Source organism: Oreochromis aureus, linkage group 14 (genome assembly GCF_013358895.1).
Source record: "Oreochromis aureus strain Israel breed Guangdong linkage group 14, ZZ_aureus, whole genome shotgun sequence".
NCBI classification, from domain to species: Eukaryota; Metazoa; Chordata; class Actinopteri; order Cichliformes; family Cichlidae; genus Oreochromis; species Oreochromis aureus.
Window position 1 is genome coordinate 5,214,842 of NC_052955.1, and position 25,551 is coordinate 5,240,392.

At 43.8% G+C, this 25,551-nt stretch overlaps 1 protein-coding gene across 1 annotated transcript; it reads left to right on the forward strand.

The window, feature by feature from the left end:
- Positions 1-535: 535 nt before the first annotated feature.
- zmp:0000000529 (WD repeat-containing protein 20) lies at positions 536-18,877 on the forward strand. The gene is made up of 4 exons (XM_031739996.2): positions 536-1,298; positions 6,514-6,696; positions 9,205-10,614; positions 13,904-18,877. Exons 1-4 carry the CDS (start codon positions 891-893, stop codon positions 13,949-13,951), a joined length of 2,049 nt encoding a protein of 682 aa, XP_031595856.1. The 5' UTR covers positions 536-890; the 3' UTR covers positions 13,952-18,877.
- The last annotated feature ends 6,674 nt before the right edge of the window (positions 18,878-25,551 follow it).

Below are 25,551 nucleotides of genomic sequence, written 5' to 3' on the forward strand. Positions count from 1 at the left end.
CTTTAGTTGTTCACACAAAGCACAAAGGTAAAAAACAATATATACAGTGTTATCTTCATTTTAGATTTCAAAAAGTATTTGCAGCTCCCAGTGTTTTCTTTTGCGTGGAAACCGGGTCCAAGTGGCTCTTTGGGTGTTAAAGGTTGCAGACCCCTGGTATATGTGGTTTAAAGGGCAAGAATTTAAAACATGTAATTAAATTCAATGATTTTTCCTCTTTTGCTTGTGTCTTGGATGGGCACTCAGCCGTGCACTGGCCCCCTACCCAGAAGACCCAGTGGATAATCCGATCCATGTTTCACTACTTTTAAATAAAAAAAACAAGGCTTAAACTCTTAGCAGTGCTACTTTTCATGTAACAGACCTGTCAGCACATCATAAGTCTGAATTTGTTTCTGATCAAATACTCAGATTTCCTGTGCGCCCCCTTATTCTCGCCCCCTCGGCCCACAAAAATCTTGGAAACGCCCGTGGTCCTGGCCGGTCCACTGGTTGTTGTGTTGGGGGTGGGGTGGGTGAATGAGGCTGACGGGGGCTGGATGTCCTCTCTTTGCCCCCCGACCACATTGGGAGTGCGCAGTGCCAGGCTGGGCCAGCAGCAGCAGCTGACGCACCGTCACACGTACTTTACGCACGCTGGATGAAGGCAGGCAGAGACCCGGCGGAGGAGGATGCTAACACCGGCTCGGTGGGGCTGTCTCCGGGGGTTTATTTAGCAGGCAGCGGCGGTAAAATGCAGCGGGGCGGACGGGCTGTGCGGGTCGGCCTTGCTGAGCACGGCTGCTGCGCCTCCTGCTCGCCTTTCCCGCATCTCTCCTAGGACTTGTGATTAGCGCGTTTTTGTTTCCAGGTCAGAATCTCCGTTTCCTGTGCGGCGTGTTTGTACTAAAATGGCCGGAGATGGCGGCGCTCTGAAGGATATCAATGAGATTAAGTCCCAGTTCCGGACCAGAGAGGGCTTCTACAAGCTGCTCACCCTCTCAGACTCGCTGCAGCGGGGCGGGCTGCCGCGGGGGCCGTCCGCCGGAGCCACGCTGGGCCCCGGGGCCGGACCGGGTCCGATACCCGGCGGAGGGGTCGGGCTGCTGCAGGGGCCCGGGGCTGCAGCCGCCGCCGCTGCCGCCGCCGCCTCTTCCTCCTCCAATGCCGCAGCCAACTCCTCCCCGGCCGGCTTCCTGCCGCCGGTCCGGGTCTCCATGGTGAAGCTGCAGCCCGAAGACCCGAGCGAGGAGTCGGAGCGGGTGTGCTTCAACATCGGCAGGGAGCTGTATTTCTACACGTACACCAACATCAAGAAGGTGAGGCTGGGGGCGAGTTTAGCCTCGCGTGCTAAGCAGCTAGTGTGATGCTGCTGCTTCGCATTTCGTCATCTTTTCAGGCTCTCCGAGCGGCTGCTGCTGCACCACCACCACAGCTTTCTGCTTGTTATGCAATGCAAAATGGAGCTGCTGCTCATTTGGCTGAATAGGTGGTGAGTGGTGCATCGTGCAGACGGATGCACAGTGTCAGAAGGAGCTGAAGGAGCAGGAAACGGCGAAAAGAAAGGCTCTGACGGTTCTCCATTCACTGCAGCCTTACTGGGAGCTGAAGCCCGGTCCTTGACTGGGGCTGCCTGCCAGCGCTCACAGCTGAAGGCTTGTGATTTGGAGGCACACTGCGAGATCATTTACTTTCTGCAAAATGTTGATTTTTAACAACAAAACAATCCAGATGAACAGTCACTGCATCACAGGCTCTGCAGCCTCCCTGTCCCCTCATTGACAAGGCCATGTGTCAAAAATAGACTCCATTATTCCCAGAGTGGGCTGAATTTGACTATTTAATCATATTTTCTAAAGGGAGCCTGTTGTGCTTCATATTTGTTGTTACTAGAGCAGCTTTGCATGAATCATTGTTATTTATGTTATACTAGGCCATACCGCAGCCCCTCCTCTCTCGCTTTAAACCAGCTTTCTTATGATTGGCTGCCTCTCACAAACAGAAGGTTTGAACTGCAGGTGGGTGGGGCTTCTGTGCATGTAGGGAGCATGTTTAAAGTGGACCTGTTAGTTTTTCTTGTTTAGCATCATATTTTTATTCTTCAGCACTGCTAGGGGAGCTTTGCATGATTCCTATAATCCTTAGTTGTCTTATTCCTGGTCTTGGTACAGCTCCTCTGTTTGTCCTCTGCGGGAAACAAGAAGCTTTAGCTCCCCTCTTTACACCATCGAAGTCTGCTAGGAGTGACCCTTGACACTCTTGTCTGAACTGAGTGGTTTCTGCCGATAGAACAGAATGACTGGGTTTGCATCAGAGGTCAGTGAGGGTGTTCTCTGCCTGTGCAGCCACCTGGAAATCGTTCTAGTGGTGATCAAACCACGTCTTTATAGATGTGTCTACTGAGGTGTCAAAGCTTGTCATCAAGGGGACAGAATAGACATCTGAGGGACAATTGGTCAGATGTCTGGAGGAGAGTCTCAGTCAATTTATGGGGAGATGGCGTGTGTGTGTGTGTGGGGGGGGTTGGTTTAGGGCCGGATGGCTTGTGTTACCCTTTCTCTTCTGATTGGCTGCCCAGGATGGGACGGTCCTTCAATCTGCGTTGCTCAGAAGATTTAAACAGCCTGGCAGCGTGGGATGGGAGCTGCTGTTCCCGTGTCTGATATGACCTTCCCTAGAAAGTTGTCGAGACCTGCCACCTCAGCCCATGTCAGGTCTGAGGAGATGTGGACACCAAGATCCACCCTCTCCACTGGAGCTCCAGCACCTACTTGGAGGTGGTTGTCCTGGCAGATGCAGGTATTTTGAAGCTTTGATATCAGTGGTCACTGATACACACGAAGCTCTGCATATTCCCATCAAATAAGTTTTAAAAACAGGACAGTTTCAGCTTTTGTGATTTATTTTCTGCATCATTTTAAAGTTTTAAGTAAAGAAACGCAAACATCTGGCATCAGTAATTAAAAGTATGTAATATAATGCAGCGAGGCCCTGGGACATTCACTATTGCTTCCAAATAATTATTCTCGACTCTTCCCATTTAGTGTTATCTCTGCCGAATCAAAACAATTACAGAGCTGATTTTGTCCTCTGTCCTCTTTTGTGTTTGCCTTCCACACACAAGAGGCTGAGGGCACCGAGATGGTGGTTGTGGTTCACATCAGGACGAGGTTACGTCTTTTGTTTGAGGATGTAATCTCATTAGATGCTCATGCAGCAGCTGTTCACCACTGAAACGTAATCATTTTGACCCTCAAGTGACTAAAATGCCCACGTGGGGTCATTTATAACCCTGTTATGTTTTCTGGAGGATTCTTTTTTTAATGTCTGTATTTGTGATGATCACAGCTACAGTTTCCTTTATCTAAGATGCATGTTTTTAACTGTTAGGTCTGTAAGTTTGGTTTTCAGTCATTTTTATGCAAACAAACGTTGCCAACAAAATTACTTTTATTTCCACAAAACATATTTTTCTTAGTTTTAATAATGCTGTGATAAAGCCATGTATTGCAGTATGCTCATATCATTTTAATGTCAACATTTAAATAACACTGGCAGTGACTCCATAATACTTTGACCAACAACAAATTCCAATGAAGTCATCATAGTCGGGCGGATTTTAATCACTTGTTACTCCCATTTTGTACTCGGACTGAACAAACATCTGGTTTGCACGTGTAGAATATTTCAAATATTTCTACAGAAAGATCAAAATTTCTGCTGAAGGCAAAGTTGCTACTCTGAGCCTGTTATGTGTGGTTCACTGCAGAACGTCACAATGTAGCGATTCATGTGAGAAAACACACATTTGTACAAAGCTTTCTGTGATCTTTGACACACAAATGGACCAGTTCCTCAAAAAAGTTGTAGAAGTAGATGAATAAATTCATGGTAGGAAACATTTATACAAATAAAAATATCACAACACATATAAGGTTAACTTATATACTGATCAGGCCTAACTTTGACCACTAACAGGTGATTTTTCTCTTCATCATGACATCCTATTAGTGGGAGGGAAAAATCAGGGAGAACGGAAAAATGGGTGAGCTTAAGGATTTGAGTGACTTTGACAAAAGACCACATTGTGATGGCTAAACAGCCGGGTCAGAGCATCTCCAAAACCGCAGCCCTTGCGGGATGTTCCTGGTCCGCAGTGGTGAACCAGCGACAGAGTCACGGGTGGCCAAGGCTCACTGAAGCACATGGGGAATGAAGGCTGGCCCGTGTGGACGGCATATCTACAGACCCGTAAGGGGCCCATGCTGACGCCCGTCCAGTGCCGAAAGCACAGAGAAGAGGCACGCGAGAACCAAACCGAAGGTTTGCTTCGGTTTCTTCCAAACCGAAGCAATGGAAGAAGGCGGGCTGATCTAATGGATCATGTTTTCTTTTACATCACGTGGACGGATGTGTGTTGCTTACCTGGGGAACGCCTGGCAGCAGGATGCACTGTGAGAAGGCGGCGAGCCAGCAGAGGATGGTCATGTGGATGTTACTTTGACACGTACCACCTACCTTAGCATTGTTATAGATCAGGGGTGGGAAACTCCAAGTCTCAGGGCCGTTGTCCTGCAAGTTTTAGATCTCACCCTGGGTCAACACACCTGAATCAAATGATTAGTTCATCACCAGGAGAATGTCAAGACATGCCGAGGAGGTAATTTAGACATTTAAATCAGCTGTGCGGATCAAGGACACATCTAAAACCTGCAGGACACCGGCCCTTAAGGCCTGGAGTTCCCCACCCCTGTTATCAATCATGGAAACTGTACTCTCTGATGGCTGTGGCCTCTTTCAGCAGAATAATCCACTCAGTCACTAAGCAGACCTGATTCAGGAATGGTTTGAGGAGCACAACAACGAGTTTGGGGTGTTGAGTTGGCCTCTAGATTCCCCAGATCTCAATCTAATTGATCATCTGTGGGATGTGCTAGACCAACAAGTCCGATCCACTGAGGTCCGCTTCAGAAGTACAGGACTTGCATCCCTCGACAGATCTGGGTCTTTTGGTAGCAAAAAGGGGGACCAATGGAATATTAGGCAGGTGATCATAATGTTGTGCCTGATCTGTGTATATCCTGGACTTTACTGGTGTTACTCTCTAAACACACGCTCATATTTTAGGATGACTTCTAGAAATCATGTTTATCTTACTGTGTTCATCTCCTCCTGCTTTTCACCTCCGCTTTCATGCTTATGAAGCTGCCTGCATGCACACATCAGCAGGAGAGACGCTGTGCAGCTGCTGACTGAGATCTCAAAATTCTGTGTGGCACCGTGAATGCATAGGTTATATTTCAGAACCCATTGAAGGAAAAAAGTGTTTTTGGCATGACAGAAAAAAAGAAAAGTATCATCGCTGAGGGTTTTCCCTGGAGCTGGATCTGCTTCCAGCCTGCAGCACCTCATGCTTCTTAATGAGAAACGCTAATAACCTGTTTAAAGAAACTGTAGGATGCATGTAAACCGCTTCCCTCTTCCCCAAAGCGACACGTGTAGCTGCATTTTTAAAGCATCCTTCATTCATCACTCCACATGTTCAGTAACTCCTGCAGTTGGTTTATTGGGAGTTTTTGTAAAGAACAAACATGAAAACTAGTTTGCAGGCTTACTTTCAAGTTTTATGTAATTAGGACAAAGATCAGATGGCCTGTTTAAAGATGTTGTTGTTCATCTGAGGTTTTGTCTTTTCTTTACTATGTGCTGACCTTAGAATGGAAGGAGGTGTACTTACTTTCTCATATGACTGTATGTAGTGTGGATTGTAGTTTCATGTCACAGTGTTACTCTTGCTGGTAATAAAGTCTTCTGGTCAAATTATGAGAGGGAGGAAGAATAAAGTGGGAGGCTGCAGGGAGACGGTCTTAAAATATGGGAGAACCTGAGAGAAAGAGCAGTGTTGGCAGGTTTGCTTTACACACAAAAGAATTACTACTCCACTGAGTGAGGAATGCAGGTAATACTTTTTTCCAGGATTTGCAGATATCAGTGCTCGATGCTACTCTCACAGTCTCTTAAAACTGCTGACCTTCCTAGCAGCTCGCTGATCTCCATTGGAGCAGCACTTTAGTGCATGATGATGATGATCTCTCAAACACAACCTCCTCCAGAGCATTTTAGGTCTGCAGCGCAAGTTTTCACATCCCCATAGAAAGGGAGTCACCTCCATAACCCTGAAAACCTTTCGTTACCTCTCTAAGCTGTAGATCTCTGCAGTCCTGCCCTCTGTTTGATGGGTTCTCTCTGAGATTGTCTGGGGGCGAGTTTAGCCTTGGTGATTGTCGGCGCACACAGCGGCCCTGCACAGAAACTTTGCTCCGTCGCTGAGATGGCAAACCCTGATGTGAAAAATGTTCAAATCAAACTCTACTGCAGCTGCCATGGAAACACCTCAACGTGTGATGATTGGATTGTCAAAAAGAAATAAAAATGAACAAAAGAAACATAAGAATGGGCACAGAAATGTGATGTTTGTTGTTTTGGACCTCTGAATGTCCCTGAAACTTTCTGTCTCCTCTCTGTTGTCTGCAGGCTGTGGACCTCAGTAAGCCCATAGACAAGAGGATCTACAAGGGGACTCAGCCCACATGTCACGACTTCAACCAGTACTCGGCCACAGCAGAGAGTGTAGCTCTCATCGTGGGTTTCTCAGCCGGTCAGGTCCAGTATCTCGACCCCATCAAGAAGGAAACCAGTAAACTCTTCAATGAGGAGGTAATAAATCTGCGTCTCTGCTTTAATCTGGGAAAGATAACAAAGTTGCAGACAGCCAGATTTGGCAAGCAGGGCTGGTGGTGCGTGCAGATATAAACAAAACAATATGCTCATTAGATCTCAGGGATATAATGAAGGGTGGAGGGCTGAGGCTGGTGTAGCTCTTAATTTTGCAGGACAATTTTTTTTATCAAGTTCAATTTTTGTTTTAAATTCACATACAAATAAACAAATCTGACCAATCAGACCACTGCATTTGAGCCAAATCTGAGACATGCAGCTAAAGGTTCTCTGGGTCAATTGGCTCTCTGAAATGATTTCTCTGCATTCACAGATGTGGTCCCAACTCAGCTCACAACAGCTCAAACTGAGATCCTGAAATATGTAGGAAAAGCTGTCATAATGTAGCTTCAGCTCTGGGATGAAACCATGAAATTGTCCCTGCTGCTGTGTTCTCATGACAACTGGATGAGCCCAGAGTCTCCATTTCTTCCTTTTCTTGTTTAGAAACATCAGAATCAGCTCATCATCGCTTGATCTCAACTTCGTTTTTTTTTTCAAACGTGCATATTTTTGAGGATCCTTTCAGGGTGTATATACTTTACACGACAAATTTGCATCTGAAAAATTCATAATTTCATGTTGGTTTTTTTTGTTTGTTTGTTTTTGCAATGTGGTTGGTATGTAAAGGCTTTTATACTGAAACACTACTGGCTGGGTGTATTTCCACCTGGCCCATTTCCTGTATGTCTTCCTGCCTCTACCATCAAAAAACTAAAAAGGCCCCCAAAATAAATATTTGAAAAAAGAGAAGAGAAAGTCCACCTGTCACCTTAAAAATAAGAAACTTACCATTGAGACCATAAACCAGGGGTCCCCAATCCCAGTCCACGAGGGCCGGTGTCCCTGCAAGTTTTAGATCTCACCCTGGGTCAACACACCTGAATCACATGATTAGTTCATTACCAGGCCTCTGGAGAACTTCAAGACATGTTGAGAATGTAATTTATCCATTTAAATCAGCTGTGATGGATCAAGGACGTATCTAAAACCTACAAGAACACCGGCCCTCGTGGACTGGGATTGGGGACCCCTGCCATAAACTGTTTAGGAAAGTGTTTATTGCACGGGTGGGCAATCTCAGTCCACGAGGGCCGGTGTCCCTGCAGGTTTTAGATCTCACCTTGGGTCAACACACCTGAATCACATGATTAGTTCGTTACCAGGCCTCTGGAGAACTTCAGGACATGTTGAGGAGCTCATTTAGCCATTTAAATCAGCTGTGTTGGTTCGAGGACACATCTAAAACCTAGGGAACCTGCAGGGACACCGAGAATTCCCCTCGTTTACTGGGTAATAAATATGTTTACCCCTGTGCTTTTAAGGCATGAAATCTGTCACAAAGTGCTTTACAGAGATATCAATAAAATAACAAAGAGTTTATAAAGTGCTTTTGAGGCATGAAATCACCGTCAAAACAAAGTGGACACCCCTCAGCTGTAAAAGGCTGATGGGCTGTGGTTGTTACCCTGCCAGGTTTGTTTGTGAATGCAATAACTTCAGAACAAAGCAACATGGGAGTTTCAAATTGATAAAAATCACGGAGGAGTTCAAATCACAGTGACTTAATATGCAGGTTAAGTTCAGAGGTCAAGTTTTCTGATCTTGAATGCAACAACTAGTGAAAGAAGTCACCTAGAATTTTGAAATGACTACCATAGGTGTATCTGCTAGGAGGCTGAGGGGTACCACTGGCCACCACCACTAATTTTTAAAGGATGCCATAGAGTCAAAGGCATGAAGAGAGAGAGGTAAACTCTTCCAAAGTTTTTGGTTTGGAACGAACAATCCACCTTAGTTTTCAGACGGGTACTTGGGATCATGAGAAAACCTCTATCTGTAGCCCAGATGTGGCCTGGAGAATAGTGATAAAGAAGTTAAACAATAAAAGTGTGGGTCTCGCCTTGTAAGCCCACAAACATAAGAGCCAAAACCTAAATGTGACAGGAAGCCAGTGTAGACGGTTTAATGTTTATGAGAGTAAGTTATAAACCTTACAGCAGCGTTTTGGACAGATTGGAGATGATTAATAGATGCTTTAGATAGACAAGAAAACTGTGTATTCCCGTAATACAAGTGGGAGGAGATGAAGGCATGAATGAGCATCTCCAGTTCACTTTTTGAGACAGCAGCTCTGAGTTCTGGGATATCTGATGTCATTGGTATACAGATGATAAAAAATGGCATTAAAACTACTAATAATTTGACCTAATAGGATAATGTGGAATGAACAAAAAACAAGGTACTTAAACCAGATCCTTGCAGAACGCCTCATGACAATTCAGCCATATCTGACCAAAAAATGCCTTCTTTTATCAGCTTCATTACCTTTACCTTTGTTCTGCATTCATATGTTCGAATAAACTCAACAAAACCTAAAACTCATACTTTTCTAATGTCTTTCTTTACCCTTCCTTTCCTTGTCCCCACCTCCTTCCTGTTTCACAGAGGTTGATAGACAAATCCAAGGTAACGTGTCTAAAATGGCTTCCCAAGTCGGAGAACCTGTTCCTGGCCTCCCATGCCAGCGGTCACCTCTACCTCTACAACGTGGACCACCCATGCGGCACCACGGCCCCACAGTACTCTCTGTTGCGGCAGGGCGAAGGCTTCGCCGTTTATGCCTGCAAAACCAAGACGCCGCGCAACCCTCTGCTGCGGTGGGCCGTGGGGGAGGGAGGCCTCAACGAGTTTGCGTTCTCCCCAGACGGGGTGCACGTGGCGTGCGTGGGCCAGGACGGATGCCTGCGCGTCTTCCACTTTGATTCAATGGAGCTTCAGGGCGTGATGAAGAGCTACTTTGGTGGGCTGCTCTGTGTGTCGTGGAGCCCCGATGGGAAATATCTTGCCACGGGAGGGGAGGATGATCTGGTTACTGTGTGGTCATTTGCAGAAAGCCGAGTGGTAGCGAGGGGGCACGGCCACAAGTCTTGGGTTAACGTGGTAGCATTTGATCCCTTCACGACTTCCCTGGAAGATGAGGAGCCTATGGAGCTCAGTGGCAGCGAGGAGGACCTCCACCAGGGGGCGCAAAATAACTCCATGCACTTTGGGCGGGTTCGAACGAGCAGCACGTTATCGCGTCTTTCTCGGCACAGCTCAAAAGGCGGCGGTTCGCCATCGGTCACTTACCGATTCGGCTCGGTGGGGCAGGACACCCAGTTCTGTCTGTGGGACCTGACTGATGACGTGCTGTACCCGCGCCTGCCGCTATCCCGCGCCTTTACTAACACTTTTGGGCCTTCGCTGTCCAACTCTGGCAGCGGGGTGGTCAACAGCACCTCAGGTGGGGGAGGAAGTGGAGGTGTGGAGGGACACCATCACCCCCCAAACACTAACACCGGCGCCTCCAACCCACCCACGCTCCCTTTACCGCTTCCTCGCTCCCTTTCGCGCTCCAACTCTTTGCCCCACCCTGCTGTGGCGAACGCCTCCAAAGGCCAGGGCGCCTCAGAGGGCAGTGGGGGAGGAGGAGGAGGGGGAGGGAGCAGCGGCGGAGGAAACAGCACCCCCTTCAGCATCGGCCGCTTCGCCACGCTTTCCCTACAGGAGCGCAAGTCGGATAAGTCCGGCAGCAGTGGGGGCGTGGAGAAGGAGCACAAGCGGTACCACAGCCTGGGCAACATCAGCAAAAGCAACGACAAGATCAACGTGGCGCCGAGGAGCAACCGGCTGGACGCCGCCAAGGTGCTGGGCACCACGCTGTGCCCGCGCATGCACGAAGTGCCGCTGCTGGAGCCGCTGGTCTGTAAGAAGATTGCACACGAGAGGCTGACGGTCCTGGTGTTCATGGATGACTGCATCATCACGGCCTGCCAAGAGGGCCTCATCTGTACCTGGGCACGGCCGGGGAAGGCGGTACGTCTCCTGTTAACATTTTTTAAGTCATGGTTTTTCTCTCTAGTTGGTTAGTCTTGCAGTCAGTTAGATCTCAGAGAATAACTCGCTTCACATGTCTTCATGACTCCAGTCCAACATGGTTTTAATTTACAGTACAGGGCAAAAACAGAGATGGACTAAGCCATCATCACATCATCTTTCATTTTATAGGGTATCATTTTGAAACCTTTAATTTTGAAGCCTTTAATCTGGTGTTTTAAAGCCAGATGCGACTATGTTTGGGTGAGACATCGAAGCTGCTGAGCTCCTGAAAAACAGGCTTAAAACAAAAGATACCTGCTGCAAAGAGGGAACAGCCCAGTTCATACAGGCATTTCAGCCTCACCCTCGTCCTCATCAGCTATGGCACATGCTGCCATGGACATGAAAAAAACCTCCTTTATTCCAGTGCTGAGCTGAGAAAAACATTACCGCTTTCTGAGCTGACCGTGTGAACGGTTACGAGGCCGCGTTGATGTCACAGTTCACCCGAACATTGACAGATGCGTCAGCCATTACTGTAGCATTAGTCCTATAGCACGACCGAACTCTGAGCAACTGAAGGCTCAATCAAGGACAGTGCACGCTCATGTGGCATTGATTGCCCAGATACAGATTTTCTACACCTGAAAGCAAACCCTTCTTTATCATCTAATTTATTCTAAAACACGATTTAACCTCAGCAAAATGTCTTCAACCAATTTGTAAGGCCTTAAAGAGGACAGAGAAACACTGACTGCTGGTGTATATTTCAGGAAAAGTTGTGATGTATTTCTGAGTAGCCCAAGTCTTGATGCATGCTCAATCATCCAGGTAAGTAAATCCCAAAAGTTGATTCTGTTCATCTGGACGCAGCGTTTTCAGTGGGAGAAACGTTTCGTCACTCATCCAAGTGACTTCTTCAGTGTCAGCTGGCTGCAGGTTTCCCCAAACCTTATAAACAGGACATTTTCATAATGACTCAAACTAGCACCACTGAAGGAACAATGAGCTGTGAGGTCAGTTCCTTGATCATTAATATGCAAATTGTCATGATCATTGATGAACAAACCACTTATTTGATCAATGGCCATGAGTACCATGGGGAATGGCTGCAATCACAGCGTTGTAAGATGGCGAAAGATGTACCTTTAGGCCCCCTCCTCGATTCAGAGATGGTCTTTCCCTTTTCATGTAAATGGCCTCCTTGACTCCGCGCTCAAACCAGCGTTCCTCCCTGTCCAGGATGTGTACATCCTCATCATTGAAAGAGTGTCCACTGGCCTGTAGGTGTAAATAAACTGCAGAGTCCTGGCCTGACGAGGTGGCTCTTCTGTGTTGTGACACCCACTTAGCCACAGGTTGTTTGGTTTCCCCGATGTATAAATCACAACAATCCTCTGTTTATGCCGGGGGACCTGATCCTTGGGGTGGACCAATTATTTATTTTAAATTTTTGTTATGAAAAACTGAAGCAGTCACTTGGATGAGCGATGAAACATTTCTCCCACTGAAAATGCTGCGTCCAGATGAACAGAATCAAGTTTTTGGGTAGCCCAAGTAGTGTTGAAATAAAAGCATAAAATAAGTATTTTAACAGTAGTATATATTTATTTAGTAGTGAAACACGTTTGTCTTTTTGCCTTCAGCACCAACCATTTTCTTGCATATTTTTCAGAGTTCAGTGGTTTGTGGAGGTTGGTGAATTACCTCATTTTTAGGTACTTAATCATCATTGGAGGCTGACTGCCGGGGGGGGTAGTGTTTGTTAACAGTCTCAATGGCTCAAGGGAAGAAGCCGTTAGTGAGTCTGGAAATGTGGGACCTGATTGACCTGACACACTGACCCCGCGGGTCAAACAGGTGGTGGGGGTCACCTGTGAAGGCCCTGGTTTTCTGAGACAGGAGGATCTGGAACCAATGATTCCTCATCATTTGTTGGAAGTGAAAATTATCAACCTACAGAGAGCCGAAACCTGATGGCGGTCAGGGTGCTGCTGCCTGTCCTGTTGAGGTCTATGCAGGTCTCCATAGATACGTCTCTCCAGACCATCACTGACTCACCACCAAACTGGTCGTGCTGAGTGGTGTAACAGGCAGCATAAGTTTCTCCACAGCTTCTGCAGACCCTTTGACGTCTATCATGTGTACTCAGGGTGAACCTGCTCTCGCCTGTATAAAGCACAACCTCCCATTTCTGGTATTCTATGGCAAATGCCAGTTTGGGCTACAAGGTGCTGGGCAGTGAGCACAGGGTCCACTAGAGGGCGTCGGGGCTCAGGTCACCCTCATGAAGTCTGTTTCTGATTCCTTGGTCAGAGACATTCACAACAGTGGCCTGCTGGAGGTCATTTTGTAGCTCTGGCAGTGCTCATGCTGTTCCTACTTTCACTGAGGAGCGGATACCGGTCCTGCTGATGGCTTAAGGACCTTCTATGGCCTGTCCAGCTCTCATCAGCCCCTTTTCCATTAGTACCCACTCGGATTGACTCTCCACGGATCGACACTGCTCGGCTCGGATTGATTGGTTTTCCACTACAAATTCAGTACTACTTAATGTGCATGGCTGTCGTCATATCAACATGTCCGAGCGTCCCTCGACGTAATTAAAATGTGAAACGAAAGCTAAAAAGAAGTTGAACAGGAATATACCTGCTGCTCAGTCTGTGGCTTTGTCAGACTCGGGGGAGCACAGCGTTATTTTTTTGTAGTCATTTTAAAAATGGCGGTTTTAATTTTCGTGAACAACAGACTCTCGAGTGATGCTACTGTCAAGCCCATTGGTGGCATGCAGTCTGACGATGTCGCAGTTTAGTACCTGCTCGGATCGCGTGGAAACCCGGGCGAGCAGGTACTAAAAAAAAAAGTACCTTGTACCAGGTACTGTGACCTAAACCCTGAAAACCGTGGTGAACTGTGCCGAGTTGATCCAAGTACATTCTAATGGAAAAGGGGTTATAGAGTAGTTCATATAAGAAACTGGGACAGATGTGGAGGACCACATCAATAATTTTATAAAGACATAAAATTAATATTGAACAGAATCGAGTTCAGTGTATTGATACGACCCTTTAAACAGACACTGGCTCTGGTGTTGCCCTCTTGGGAAAATTAGTATCAGTGTAGTTTTATTTAAGGGCCTTCATTATGAAGTGGTAATTATCCCACTTACTGTTTGTTTTATCAGTATAATTATGAACCAGGGTTAGTTTAAAAGTTCAGTTTGAGTGCAGACAGGAGACGATTTTCAGTGTGTCTAACTTTGTGTTTTTATTCTTCTCCCGTTCAGAACCTGACAGCACAGAACGGGAACTCTCCGAGCGGCACGGTGGTATAGCTGGAGGAGAAGCTTTGCACTCATCCCTCCATCCTTTCCCTCGTCATCCTCCTCCTAATATGTCAGAATTTGGGGCCAACTACCAGAGACGATACCTGACCTACCACTGCAGTATTAACCCTCAGTATAACTCTCTGTACTCACCTTCAGCCGGAGGTGGGAAACTCTTCCTGAAACATTACAGATTAGGAAAACGTGGGAACAAATGAATATAGCATTAAGCCACAGTGGACCATATCAGTATATGACAGAAGTATGTGGACACCCCTTTAGTTGTTTTGTTTGTTTGTTTTTTTTTCTTTTACTGCAGCTTTCATTTATTTTCTGAGGAATGTTTTAAAGCATTTTGGAAACCAGCCAGACCTCGTTTAGGATCAACTGGAACTATGAAATCAGTGTTAGACGCCACTAATGTCTTGGAAAAGCTGTTGCAGCAGCAGAGTATGAGTCACATACGGGTGAAGTGTTCAGGTGTCCATGTATTTTTGACCATATGATGGACCTAAAAAGCCAGCCTCTGGACTATTCGAGCACGTCAGCTCTACCTGGTCCCATTTTCCACATGAATTTCTTCCACTGTAGCTAAGTGGAAGTTTTTTAAAATGGCTCAATATAAAAAAAAAACAAACATTTATCAATTGGTTTAAATTTGCCATCACTGATAAACTATAAATTGGATGCGTCTCTTTGGGCAACTTTATTTTTAGATTGCTCTGTGGAAGTCTCCTTCAGTGAGTCTAAAGGGTGACCCTTCAGGGAGTGAGCACATATTATGTTTCTGTGGGTAAAATGCTCCTCCTTCAGAGTCCTCGGGATGTTACGGGGGCCTCTAAACCTGGTTGACAGATTTCATGCTGCTCAGCTTCCTGGAAAAAGAAATTAAGATCATCATCCGTGGTCGTACTCCTCACCTGACGTGCTCCCATCTAGCTTGGACTCTGCAGACTCTTCCACTGATAACTGCGCGTTTGTAGCCGGAGTGATAGCTCTCATCGGATGTGTAAGTTTGTAATCATTATTAGAAAACTTCCACCGAGTGATCTAAAACACGCAGCAAGCCTGAAGGCGGTACAGAGGTGCACAAGGGGACGCTCTTGATTGGCCAAAATTAAGTCCAGAAAGTTGGGACGTTTTATTATTTAATGAGGTTTTTGTCCAGTGTTTCTCAGGAAGAGTTTCCCTCCCTAAGTGGGAATGCGGTTTATTCCCACTGCTTCCGCCCTCCCTCCTCCGTGTCTCTCTGCAGAAAGACTGCTTTAACCGCGTTCTTCATCCTTTCTGTCTGTAACCCCGAAGCAACAGAGGAGCTAACGGCAGGCCCTCCTCCATCGGACCCCTCCCATTTTCCCCTTCATGCTAAAGACACTGCAAAAGCCACGGCCATTGTATTTATGTTATTTATTTTATCACAAGACTGTGTAGTAATTTATACTGTAAATAATGAAAATACTCTATAAATACACAGCGGACAAAACGTGTAGGGACTCGGCAGCGATGATGAGGCGAAGACGAAGCAGGAAAGATGAAGATTATTAATATATGAAGATCCTTCTATTGTACATACAAACGAGACGGTTATAAATCGAATGTCTGCTGTTTTAGGGAACATGAAGATGTCGATGTGTTTTTATTTTGTGTTATAGAGTTTCTCCAGTTTGGCCCTGAAAGCAGTCTGGGTTTAATCTCATGTTTTTGGGGTCCGGGGTGACCGACCCGACTCGAGCACAGAGAGCAATCATTTCAGCTGACTGTCCAAGCTAATCAGTCGACTCGTCACTAATCCTCATGCATCTTAATGAGTAACCTGGGCACCAACAAACGCACACTGTTGCACATTCCAAACACACACACACGCACACACAGTCCCCCTCTTGGTGTAGCATCATGTATTCTGTGTTATGGACTCTCCTGTTGCACCTGAATTGCCTCTTGCAAGAATTTGCACATAAAATAAATCCACGGTCCATTGTTAGCTGCCACATTCAGGGGTGTACTTTCTGTTTATCGATCTGACTGAAGCGGCAAAATGGCTCCCATTACGCCCCCGACACTCACTGCACACGTTTAGTTGGAAGGAATTTAATAATTGCACATCTCCGTGATGAAGTTTGTTCCCTTTGCGTGACTGAATTTACACTTGACTCGACTTTTCAGCCTTTGTTCAGATTCCTGACGATAGAAAAGAAACAAAAAATCTGTCTTATTTTTTGCTGTCGGCCATAAACCTGCCAAAAGCTGCGCCAAACACAAGTCCTGAAAGTTTAAAGCACGTCCAAGGCGGAAAGTTTCCCCCACATTTAGCATTCACTGAATCCCGGGATCCAAAAGGACATCTGCGTCTGGATTAATGAGCTATACTTTAACAAAACCATCTAGACAATGTTTTTCTTTTAGTTCAGCTTGATTTGTATCTATGAAAATGGAAAGTCAACGGGCAAATTTACCCTTCTGGGAATTTCAAAAATTCCTAGATCCCAGAAAATTCCAGATTGCTTGGGGATCAGTTGAGCCAATCTTAAAACTTCCAATTATTAACATTTTTGTGAGTTTGAGTTTGTTTTTTGTTGATTACAAAAACAAAGTGTTTACTAAGTTTAACTGTCAGGCTTGTTATTAGTATTTAAATAATTCCTGGTTGAATCCTTGCACTTCCCTGTATGATACTCACATAACTTTTAAAAGTAGATTTTTATTGATTTTCCTGATAAAGTACAGAGACGTAATTTATACGTCAGTTGTTTAGTACCTCAAGTTTTGCTGGTCCAGATGGTGTGTAGTGAGGATACGTTTGAGCCCAGATTGTAATCCAGACATTTCTGGTAGTAACAACTTATAATCAGCTGATTTAGAGGCTACAGGACTGCACCTTAACCATCCTCCCATCATAATCGGACTGTATTTCTGTTCACTCTGACGCTGTGTGCATGACTATTTAAAAAATTTGCCAATTTTAGTATCTCTGAGTATTTAAAGCGACACAGTAGGCGCATTTCCCTAGGAGAGTTCCTGGACTCCGCTAAGGGAGCTTCAAGAAACTCCTCCCACTTTAACATATCTTTTTTTTTTCTTCTGATTGGCTACCTCATAAAGGTACAATTTGATGAGTGAATTGGTGGGTGGGTGGGGCTTCTCTGCCTGAGATGACCATATAAGGAATAGCCTCACTTGGTGACATCATACAGAGCCAAGAGTAGAAAAAAATTAACTGTTACTGAGCTTTTAGTTTACAGGGATTCCTACACATACACTGACCTCATAATTTGAACCTTTGTGCAGGTTTAATAAAAGCACCCAGCATTCTAACAGTAGGTATATCACAGAAAACAAGGAAATAAATAAGTAAAAGCAGAATAGCATTAATAGTTAACACTAAAACTTTGAGTGATGCTTCTGTCCTGTCATGTTGTAAACATGATTACTTTTTGCGATATCGGGGCCAGATGTTGTCAAGAATCAAATTAAACTGAAACGGCACATTCATTAGCAGATTATTGGCCTGATCTATTCAAAACCAGGTGTCAGTATTCAGCGCCTTCCTGTGTTTGATCTTAAACTTGTTCTTACCTGTCTGCCTATAAATAGCTGAGCAAACATCCTGCGCTGCAGGAGCCAAGGTTGTGCCCTTGGAGCCCCAGACAAACCGTCGGTTTCTTGGCTTTGCGTCTGAGTCGCTGTTGTCGCAGCACGTAAATTCATCCTTGTCGTCATAGCAACAGCACGCCTAAGGAGGGTATCTTCGAATGAGAATCGTGAGCTCTTGGAGTCTGCTTCAGCTTTAGGGCCAAATTAATGTCGCATCACGACGTGTGAGGAGAAAATCTGGACCTTCACCTGAAACACTGATGAGAGCACAGATTATTTAACAGGTCGAACTTCTCCAAAAAACATCTTCAAACTAATCCAAGTATTTCACAACCAGGTGTTTGTTTACAGGTGAACTAAGCCTGCTTCATAACGCAGCATCAAAAAACCTCCCAAACTCCCTGGATACTCAAATATAGACGGAGATTTGCCTTTGTCTTTATGGTTTCTAAAGGTTTTTGGTTCTCTAAACTGGATGATTTTAGGGGTCACAGTCTCTCTGTGTATTTGTCCTCTGTTGTGCAGAATTAATGTCAAATTTTATTGGAGAAGTACAATAAAGTCACAAGTTAAAACTCATTTTAATGCAGCTTCAAGATGTCCTATAACAACGCAGTGCCTCTGACGTTTCCTCGCAGTGTTTCCATCCATGTAAAAGAGGCAAAAACGAATCCTGCAGTGCAAGAGCTTATTTAGAAATCAGCACATTCTTGACTTGAACATTCACTGGGATAAAAGATAAAACATTCAGCAATAAGAGAGTCTTCAGTTTGTTTGAGAGCTGTGTCTTTTTAAAAAGCAGGATTTGGTTGCATTTTTGTGCCTCATTAAGTGGAAGAAACGGTTTAAGCAGTGAGTGGTGACAGAGGTGACATTGGAGAGCAGCGTGAACAATTCGAGCTCCACGTTCAAGTTTTAGATTTGCAGGAATTGGTGTTTGTTTGAGGCGCTGAAATCAGAAAATTTTGTGTTTTCCGCTGACCTCTGTTCATTTCTGTGTTCAGACTGTCTGCAGGCAGCAAACAAACAGCCACACGCACAGCCCCCGTCACGGACAATCCAAACTTGCACACGTTCAGCACTGAGGGAACAAACAGCGTTCCACAAATCTTTTCATCAGGATGAAGAAAAGCAAATCAAGCCACTTTAATATGTCCGTGTTTCTCTCCTGTGTGCTTGTTAATGTTGAAATATGCATTCTTCATTAATCACCATGCACAGACAGCCACTCACACACACACACACACACAGACACACTCTATGCCTGCTCTGATGGAAGTTAAAGCAGCTGAATGACGTCACTGTTTGTAAATGGAGATCTGTTATTAAAACGTGAAACCTGAACCTTCTGTTATCTGTTTTTCTCACTATAACAAGTCATACTAACATACTGCTTTACAAGCCTGTGGTTTTTCATATGGATTCATGAAGGAAAGAGAGGATTTAAACGTTTCTGTATTTGAACTAAATATAGGCTCAAAGACTTCAGCACTGTAGGAAATGTATCAGCATGCAAAACATCAGGTATAAAAGGTCCAAAGCAGGAAGTGTAGCTGAGCTTTAGTAGCTCTAAGGACGGCTGGAGGGACCAAGTCTTTTTTTTTTTTTTCTTTTTTTTTTTTAGTGTTTGGAAGATTTTTAAGAAAAGAAAGCTCCCAGATTTGGATCTTCTGCCCTCCATGTCCTAGAATAACAGGATTTAACAGCCTGCTTTTTGCACACAGACACTGGGAGTCTATGGACACATCTGCAGAACACAACAGCTTACATATGAGGACAATATTGTGTTCATGATGTTTAGAAGAACTCCTTATATCCTTGAACATTCCCAGAATCACCACAGATCGAAGATACCCTGAACTATCTGTCTGGGGAAGTCCAGCCATCTTGTCTTTCTAACAAGGACGTTGATATTGCCGGAGGTCCTCACACTCCCACGCACTTCTCAAACTATGAAAATACAATTGGGCTGTACATGGGACGAGGGACTAAAATGTAAAAGTTATAGCACTTCTTTATTAAGGAGGACTCCACTGAGCAACAACACAGCTGCAGTCATAAAAATTAATGTGCAGCAGAAAATCCCACATCACAGGGAAATCTTAAACATAATCATAAAGTATTTTATGATTAAAAGAGCCTGAGATGATGTCTGTTTCCATGATGACTCGGAAATTACTTAGAACTAAAAGTAATCTATACTCTAATACTTCCTGTAATACTGTTTGTTTTAGTGAAACCTGGATGGACCCTTGGCTCAGCACTGATAGCACTGAGTTGCCTACGATTCCCAAGGCTGGTGGCTCTCTCATCATCTCTTGCCTCCATCTGTTGAAGTGTCCTCAGGCAAGATGTACCCCCGGTGTATTAAATAAATGTCAGTTTAACCATTGTGGACTAACCAAGCAGAGGAGGGGACACGGAGGTCATGAACGGGCCTCACAGACTTGGACAGTATAGCAAACAGCTGGGCTGCACAGTGGTGCACCGGTCACCTCACAGCAAGAAGGTTCTAGGTTTAAACCTGTTCACAGACATGCCTGTGAGGTGAAGTTGCTGCTGGTAAATGGTTAAAAAATTGATGACAGGGCGTGTTAGCAGGAGAGAACTAAACCAGAGGTAAAGGACTCATTCATCAATGTGCACAGGAGTGAACTGGATCAATGTTGAATGTCTGAGCCTAATTGTATGCGTCACACTGCTATCAAGGGGTCAAAGGGTAATCCTTCGGTCTGCAAACCACTGAGTGGTTGTATTAGTCATCAGACCACTGGAGTGAGATGTAACATACATGTCACTGCAATTTTCTTTTGTTTGTTCTTGTTTTACGTGAAAAAAGAAGCGCTGCTGAAGTTTCTATGTTATAAATTAGACATAGAGTCAAGGCTGACATGCTGTAGTAAAAAAACTGTTTCTTAAGATGGAATGACAGATAAAATTGAAAAATATTGAACTCTAATGTCCCCAGAAAGACAAACACTCGATTTTTGCAGTTGTATCCGCTTTCAAAGATTATTTCTGTTATCTGCCACACTAAAAAGTTCAATCCACAAAAATAGGGCAGACACAGCAGAGTTCCCAGAGTTTTCTCAGTAGCTTGTCACGCGCAGAAGTTAAACGCAACTGAGCTCAGATTTCACTTAAATGCTAAATTGTTCACTCTTGTTGCTCAAGCCAGCGAGGAGGAAGCTGAAAGTCAATGCCAGCAATGGAAGGAAACAATCTGAGAAGCACAGGAGAAAGATGAGGACGAGTTAGATTAGAAGGAGTCCTTTCAGATGAAATGTGAGCAACTGTGATAGACTTTGCTTTCAGTGGCAGTGCTAGTCACTTAGATTTATTTGTGAAAGTGTCTCATTTCACTTTGTTCTCAGTTAACATGATGTTTAAAGAAATAACAGGAACACTCATGGAAAGGAACAAAGGTGTTTTTCTAATGTCTTCAGCCAGGGGCGATTTCAGCCCATTTTTGAATCAAATGAATCAAAGCACCCCCAAAGATTTCTTATGTTTTTTGACAATATTTGCTGTTTGTGTGACACACTACTAAAAATATAAAAAGCATACAGTACTTAATTGAGACGGAACATTTTAACAACAAAAGTATAGATAACCCCCCCAAATGGTTTGTTCCAGCTCGCCTCTCCCCTGCTCTGGCTCTAGCGTCCTTTCTGCCAGAGCGATGGTGGCTGAGACGCAGCGGAGCGGAGGTGTGAGTGCCTGGCTTGAAACAGGACATATTAGCTGCATTTAACCTTCAGTTACTCTTTATATAGTTGGGTAGGAGTCAGACCATGTTTCTTTTTAGCTGAAAAACACTACACCCAGGTAACCTGCAGTGTTGAAAACATGTTTTCCGACGATGTTTGCTACCCTACAATCCGTCCTCGTGTAGTAAAATCAGCAACATCTGACCGCCCTGTTGTTCCCATTGAAATTTATACAGCTTATTTAAAATCTAAAACTTAAAATTATCAGTAGCCTGCTGTTGTTACCACTGTCCTGTTTGAAATGGAATGAGAGAAGCTGGTTATTTTGTCATATGTGGTGATATTAAACCCAGGAGCAACATTCAGGTAAAAGTGTAAGAACAAATGATCCGTCAATCAAGGATAATGTTGGATCAGTGTTTCAATATTTATATCTTTTATTAGATGTACATGTGGTTTGGTTATTTGCCTTTTGTTTGAAAGTACACTGAGAGAGGACTTTTTTATTAGTGATCTTAACAGTATTTTTTTCATATTAATGTGATTTTTTCATCTAATTGAATACAATCTATTTGTGTATGATTGTCAGTCCAAAGAGGGAGAGAGGAAAGAGGGGAACGTGAGGAGAAAGTACAAGTTCAAGAAGAGCCAGGTAAGAAAACAGACAGGGAATAGTGACAGGCAAAACAGAAACCATTAAACTGCTTGAGAGAGTTGATCACCAAAAAGTGATAGACAGATTTGCCAACCTCAAGGTGAGGCCACATAGGTTAAAATAAAAGAAAAAATCTGCAGAGCCATAGTAGTATCTGCAGTAAAGATCTATTCATACATTGTATACATTGTACCATAGGCAAAGTTGCCTCCATTTTTATAATTTTTCTATCAGTATTTTGTAGATTTCAAGGACTCTGTTTTTGGAGTGTATTTTTATGTATCTGTTTTATATTATACATACACATTAAAAGTGAATCTCTGTCCAAAAATATGCTCTGTTTACTTCTTACTCACTATGATCATCATTCATAATTTTCCCCCAGTAATTAAGGTTAGGATATGTATTTTTTTTATTCCAATCCATTTTTCTTTTACAGCATTTAAATAACCTTTATCAGATTTGATGGTTTTGTTACAGACTTTAAAAAAAGTGTTTTGCTTTTCTTTCACAAATGTGGGGATTAAATTGTGTTAAAATGTACAAAACAGTGATGTCATGTTTTGTGACGAGGACCCAGGCAGAGAGACTTGATGAATTTAAGAATCTTATGATTCAATAAAGAAATTTGCAGACTTGCACAGAGATGGTAAAATTATGATGACTGATAACGGAGATGAAGACAACAGAGGATGAGGACAGGGAGGAACAGGGGTTTAAATGCACCAAGGAGATAGTCAGAGGGAACTCTGTACAACTGGAGACATTCAAGGATGCAGGGACTGACAGAGACAGGGAAGAAGTCTCATCGTGACAAATAAAGATTATCTTGCCTGGCTGGGCAGCTCTCTGGGTGCTCAGCACCCCCAAAGCTCTGGTCCTAGAATCGCCCCTGTCTTCAGCCCAGTAAAATAAAAGCTTTTTGTTATTTGTCCAAATCTCTTGTGAGTTCCTGGAAATTTTTTTTTCCAGTTTTTGTTCATAATTTTTCCATTTTTTCTTTTTTCAACATAGTATTTATACTTGATCCTTATAATGTTGGATGAGAAAAACCGGCCACTTTTATAAGTAAGCTATGAAGTCTTATGACATATACAAAATGAATTAAACACAAGTCTTTACCAGATGTTTTATTCTGTTTCTTTTTCTTGTGTAAGTGAAGGCATAAGTACATCACACTGTTATAACGGAAGCTGAGGTCCTACTTCTGATTTTATCTCATACTTTTGTCATTTCTGTGGAACTGCCACAGAAAAATTTAAGTTACATTTTCTGAACACTGTTTTTGTTTTTCTGATAAAGTGTGGGTGATATGGTCGCTGGGTGACACTGTGCAGATTTGAGCAAAGGTAAGTGAGTGAGCTTGTGAGTTTTAACAAAAGAGTCAGATGTTTGGTTCACGTAGTTTGTAGATTGAGTTTTGAGACATAAAGTTTGGAGATAGCTTAAAAAATGTAGAGTGTGTTTAGCCAGCTTAGAATCGCCAGTAAAGCCAACATGTGAGAGGATCCAGGGAGAACACAAGCATGGGGCAAACCCCACACTGACTAGAGGCAACAGTGCTAACCACTACACCATCGTGCTTGATGTGAATATGACACACACACACATAAACAGATGTTTCTTCTAATCTGCTCCTGTAATGAGGAATGGCTATTTATAGCTACCCTGAAATTAAGACGTGACTGTAGGAATGAAGCAGTACTTTCTGGATACTGAGAGCCTATCAGTTACAAATCCAAATGTCTGAGGCTTAGAGCCTGCCCTGCAGAGCCATCAGCACAAGATGTGCATAGCAACTGAAGTACATCATTTTGTAGAGGACTGTTAGCGATTTGTATGTTTTAATGAGTCACCAATTTATCCAGAAAGCGTGTTTTCGTCTTTCTGATGATCAGTGGAGTGGCGATGCAAACAAATACCATCAGCTGTAATTCCGCTGTGAGCCTGCAGAGGAAGAAAATACCCCGTTAAACACTCGTGGTAGAATGGATTGGCCTTGTTCTGCTGTGATTGGCTGTTCCGTCGTATAACTGATGACATTCCACTGAAGGCCGCAACAGTATTGATGTTCACTGTAACATTGTAGCTTCAGGCGGTGTGCTGATGTAACCAATCAAATATTCCTGTGTGTGTGTGTTAATGTAACAAAAGTATGAATGTACAGGTGAGCTCACGGTGTCGGACTGTGTGTCCACTGAAACTGTGAACCCTAGAAGAGTCACGGTTTTTGAGGCTCTTCTTTAGTCTTTCTAATACACAATATACTTATAAAGAAGCCTGTTTTGTTAGAGTGTACCGCACGCGCAGGCTGAAACAGTGGAGCTGTTTGTGTTTGACCGGAAACAACAAAAGGGGGTTTCTGTCAGATTTAAGAACTCTGTCACACACAGAAAGAGTCACAGTCACACCACGTCTCCATATACAAGATTCAAAAATAATCTTTAAACACCTCTGCATAAAGTTACAGTACTGTCCGAAGGCCTCGGGTCTCATTTCTTCATGTTTTTCTTCCAATTTCCAACTAATTTTTGAAGTGGTCTTGTTCAGTAGTTCTCCGGGCTTTCTGAAGGACTTTCTTTGGATGTTGGCTGCTTGTTCATTAATTTTCAATCCAGTCCTTGTGGCTGACCATTTCAGAAAAATGGTTTTGTTTGTTAAAGCATTTAACACTGAGCTATGAATCGTTCAATCATAAAAAAGAGACTTAAGGGATGAACCATGGTTGAGTCTATACATAACATAAATGTTGTCTTTTAAGACATGTGTTCCCATTAATTTAGCAGAACTAAAAAGCTGAAGTGTTAGAAATGGTCTGAGTGTAAGTGTGGCTGTGAAGTTCTTCTTAAGTAAGGCAAACAGAGAAAAAGCTGAGGTACGCCAAATTACACAAGGTCAGGAGAGTTCTGCAGCACTATATACATATGAACAGTATTAACAGAGAAAAAAATCTATAAAATTTACAAATATACAAACCGGTGTAAAAAAGTAAATATGTAATAAATAGTGTTATGTATATACAGTTGGGTCATTGCACATAGAATTCATGGTATTCATGACTGCGTATTTACGATCAACACTAAAACCCCAAGATTTTGCCAACTTTGTCCTAAAAGAAAGTTTTAAAAATATTTCCTCTCCTGAAAATGAAAACTTCGGCCTCCGTCTTCACTCCATTCCCTTCAGGATTCTTGAATGTTGTTTCTCTCTCAGGTTTCGCTTTTTAGATGATCAACGTATTCGTTATGACGACACGCCATGTCACAGCGGACACGCCCCGCTCCGCGTCCCTCCAGCTGATGCAACCTAGCCGAGAGTGAAAAGCAGTAAGGTTACGGAGCCTCAGAGCGCCTGCGTAGAAGGGTGAAGGCGGAGACGCCAGTAATACCGGAAACATGAACGTCTACAAAATAAAGGCACCCTTCGACCGAGTGACCTACTTTCCCAATCTGCGTCAGATTTCAGCTGCTAAATGATCAGTCATCGATCACTGGTGATTTTTTAATCAGGCAAATGTACTGTATGGAATGTAAAACTATGATAAACACCCATCAAACTATTACAAATCAAAATACCTGTAATTACAAATGAAGGTTTATTTCGAAACCAAATTATCAAGAAGACACCCATTCAGACAAATGAACAACATTAAA